This window comes from Triticum aestivum, chromosome 4A (genome assembly GCF_018294505.1).
Source record: "Triticum aestivum cultivar Chinese Spring chromosome 4A, IWGSC CS RefSeq v2.1, whole genome shotgun sequence".
NCBI lineage: Eukaryota > Viridiplantae > Streptophyta > Magnoliopsida > Poales > Poaceae > Triticum > Triticum aestivum.
In genome coordinates, this window is record NC_057803.1 from 467,792,246 (window position 1) to 467,796,356 (window position 4,111).

The 4,111-nt window shown below is 55.9% G+C and overlaps 1 protein-coding gene across 1 annotated transcript; it reads right to left on the reverse strand.

Annotated features, from left to right (window-relative positions):
* Positions 1-1,214: 1,214 nt before the first annotated feature.
* Positions 1,215-3,578, reverse strand: LOC123086414 (cell division control protein 45 homolog). The gene has a single exon (XM_044508179.1). It carries the CDS (start codon positions 3,410-3,412, stop codon positions 1,580-1,582), a length of 1,833 nt encoding a protein of 610 aa, XP_044364114.1. The 5' UTR covers positions 3,413-3,578; the 3' UTR covers positions 1,215-1,579.
* Positions 3,579-4,111: the final 533 nt, after the last annotated feature.

The following is a 4,111-nucleotide window of genomic DNA, read 5'->3' on the forward strand; positions in this document are numbered from 1 at the left end:
ACAGCTGCTCGACGACCCGGGCCCGACGGCGCAACCCCCTGCTCTGGCCGCGGACGCGCCAGAATGCTGTCTCCTCTCGTCGCAGGCGCTCGACGGCACGGATTCCACGACCACAATCAGGCTGCGCGCCCTCGTCGGAAACCAGGTCATGCTCCTGTTGCTCGATTCGGGCAGCACCCACAGCTTCGCCAACAAGGCGTTTGTCGATCGCCTCGGCCTCGCCACCGAAGAGATGCCGCCGACAGAGGTGCGCGTGGCCAACGGCGACAAGCTTACCTACACGCGCATGGTGCCCGGCCTCAAGTGGTGGATGCAGGGCCACACCTTCGCGACGCCCATGCGCAAGCTGGAGATCGGAACGTACGACGGCATTCTAGGGATGGACTGGCTTGCCCAGAACAGTCCGATGACGTGCCACTGGCAGGACAGGTGGGTGAAGTTCTAGCACGATGGCGAAGAGGTCACTCTGCGCGGCGTGTTCCCCAAGCCGGCCACCTCGCTCAAGGCCGTCGGGTCCGAGGAGCTGCGCAAGATGATCGCCGGCAACGACGTTTGGGCCATGGCCATGGTGGACACCTGCGGCCCCGCACTGCGTCCGGCTCGCAAATGTGCAAGTCAAACACCGCTCACGGACCTGCTCGCGGAATTCGCCGACGTGTTCGCGGCACCGCATGGGCTCCCTCCGCATCGCCAGTACGACCACGCCGTCACGCTGGTGGAGGGCGCGGTCCCCGCGAACACGCGCCCGTACCCAGCCAGAAGAAGAAGAAGAAGAAGACACCTAACCTCTGATTAGTGTGCTCTAGAGCTGGCTGGTGGGCCCAGCCAGCTGGCCACCCGAGTGGCGTGAGTGGGTGGTGTAAAAGGAGGCCGCCTGTGGCCGTGGGTGTGTGTGCGTGTGGACAATTCTTGTGTCTGAAACTTTCCTCTGCAATCCATCCTCCTTCCTCTCCAAGCCATCCTCTCCCCTCTTGCCTCGATCTGGATCTCCTCTCCCTCTTCTCCCTCCTGGGGTATTACAAAGAGACAACCAAATGCATCCACACAATTTTTTTAAAAACAAATATGCATTTTTCTTTACTATTTACTGTGAGGCAACAGCCCCACAGTCCTAAAACAAATATCCATTTAAGTTAGCTTGTGCTAATAACATCAACACCACATATTCAAAAAAGGCTCGTTAGTTTACACACTTCAAGAACTTCAAGTAACTCTAGTGGCACAAAAAGAGGAGACGACACTTTTCTATAATCAGAAGGCACGTGCTTATGCAAGCACAGATACAATGTACATTATCAGGTCAACAGTACCATATACCTTGTCCATCTCCATAGTGTGACAAGGTTTGCATCTGAATTTTACTGATCTATCATTTGCTAATTGAAGTGGCTAACAGTGGAAAAACCTCCTTTCTCGCTGCAAAACATGATCATGAAAAAGTTCAGGTGGATAAGGAGAAAATACATGTCATGTACCGCCAGGGCTGAAGCTCCTATATTTGGAGGCAGAATCAAGCCTCAAGTCCCTTCTTGTTTAGGAGCTAAAAAGGATAACTAGCACAGACCAGCGCGTACCATCATTACAGCTTCTCCGTTAACCGAATCATGAAAGAACTGACAGCAACAACGTCAAGAACAATCCATGATGACTCAAACATGTCATGGAAATAGTCTGCGCCAATCTCCTCTGCCGCTGACCTAAATGCATTACCGAACGAATTCCCCTGAACTGCCCCAAGCCTGGGCTTCCCCCATACCCCAACTACCAGCACCTTCTCAGGCTCCCTCCCTAAGCAAGCACACACCAGTGGCTTCATCCTTGCACCCCGTTCCTTCAGTGCATCCATCAGGAAGAAGCAGAACTTGGTAAGCGCCTGAGGGTGGCACAGCTTGCTCGTGTCCACTGGGTCATCGAGCTTCACCCACCTGAACTTCTTTGCGCTCCGTATGAAGCCGCTCTTGGTGATCGCCGAGCTCCCTTGCCTCAATATAGCCCTCTGTATCTCAATGGCAGATTGCATTCCTTTTTGCAGCTGATCCACATTGCTCGGAGACAACGCAGAGTATGCAACCCAGAGTTGCTCAGCAGCAGAACATTCCTTCGAGTCATTGGACTCGGCACTCTTAGATTCAAGCAAAGCTGTGACGCCATACACAACATCCGCAGCAGAGACCTTGGATTTGTACCCGTGCACCCGCAGGAAGCTTCTGTAGTAGAACTCGGTGAGCCCATACTCCGGCAGGAAGCGGTCAAACTCATCGCGCATCTTCCTCTTGACCTCCATGCTCATGTACTGGAACCCCTTCTGGCAGTCGGCGAGCGGGAACCCCATCCTCGCCAGAAGAAGCTTCAGCTTCTTGAGCCCGTTGTCGCTCCACGTCTTGAGCCTCGTCGCGACATAAGAGGAGCAGACCATGGAGTCGAACAAGCTCCACTCCCGCAGCAGCATAAGCCTCGGCTCGTCCTCGTAGGCGATGCGGGAGGTCTCGGGCGCACGGATCCTGGTCCCGTCCTTGAGCGTGACCACGGAGCCGACGCCGGACGGATCGAGGTTGCCGGATCCGTTGATGTGCTGCTCGAGCTTCATGCCCGCGTCGTGGTAGCGCTCGCTGGTGATGCGCTCGTGGACGAACTGGTCGGTGAGGGAGACGCAGGCAAGCCAGAGGAGCTCATTGGTGTTCCTGCGCAGCGCGTGGGCGAGGTCGTACATGAGGCACCCCGACGGCTTCCCGTGGAAGGTGCCGAGCCGGTAGTACTCCCGCCGCAGCCTCCCGAACAGCCTCACCGGATCGCCGCCGTCCGCCTCCGCGTCATCGGGCGCCCGCCGTCTCTTCCTCCTCCCTCCCTCGGCGTCGGAATCGTAATCCGAGGCATCTGACTCCTCGGAGGCGCGGAGGTGGTCGTCGTCCGCGTCCCCCTCGGCCGTTAGGTCGGAGGCGTCGGCAAGGGAGGACACGTCGAAGTCATACGACAGGTCGGCGGCGCGCTCGTCATCAGCGGTGAAGAGCACGACGACGCGGTCGTTCCCCGCGGCGAGGTTGCGGAGGTTCACGGGGCGGTGCGAATCCACGACGAAGGCGGTGGAGCCGCGCGGCAGGACGCCGCGGAGGAGGTCGCAGCGCGCGCCCCAGTTGATGAGTAGTACGCAGAGCGGCGGCGGCGACTGGGATGAGGACGCGGCGACGCCGGAGAAGGAGGCGAGGAGTTCGGCCGCATCGGCGGTGGAGGCGACGGGGTAGACGGAGAAGCGGACGGAGTCGGCGGAGAGGACGTGGGTGAGGATCCTGAGCGCGCAGAGCGAGTCGGCGTCGGCCGCGGACGGGAGGATCAGGAGAGGGGAGGCGGAGGAAACCGCTGCGGCGGCGGCGCGGAGGTGGGCGTAGAAGGAGTCGGCGCGGAGCTCACGCACCATTGCAGCATGAATATCGAAAATGGAAAATTCGAGGAATGGCGGAGAGGGGTTTGGACTTGGATTTGGATTTGGGTGTTTTGCTGTGCGGGAATGGATAGCGGCGAGAGCAAGGGAGGACGGGAGGGACTCCGAAATTTTCGGCTTTCGGACGGAGTGAAGGCTCCGCGTTTTCGGATTTGGGGATCGATTCGAAATGTGGGCTCGGCACAGACACACACGATTATAATTGTTTTTTACATCAAGATTAATTGTGTTTTTTAACACGGTACAAAAACACACGTATTATACATAGATAAATACACTCATCTTTTCTCTACTTTTATAAAAAAAACTCAGTTGCTGATGATGTTGTGTGTCATCTGTTATTTTTGATTATCATATCTGCATCAAACGACTATGAGGTAAATTGTTATATTTTTGCAAAAAGACCCTACTTCTTTACTTCAATTTGTTGACAACACTTAGTATCTTGAAATCAATCATGTCCCTTCCTCATCTCATTGAAAAACGGAAATGTTAAGGCCCACACGTATGAGTGTCTGGCAACTCGACCACACGCACCCATCACCGTTCAACAGTTTCTGCACGAATCTTGACACGTTTTGGCTGATTTTGTGTGCCACGTAGGACAAGTCGTGTGTGTGTGGTGTGTGAGAGTGTTCGCCCACACACCGGTTGATGGAGTCACATACCTAGGGT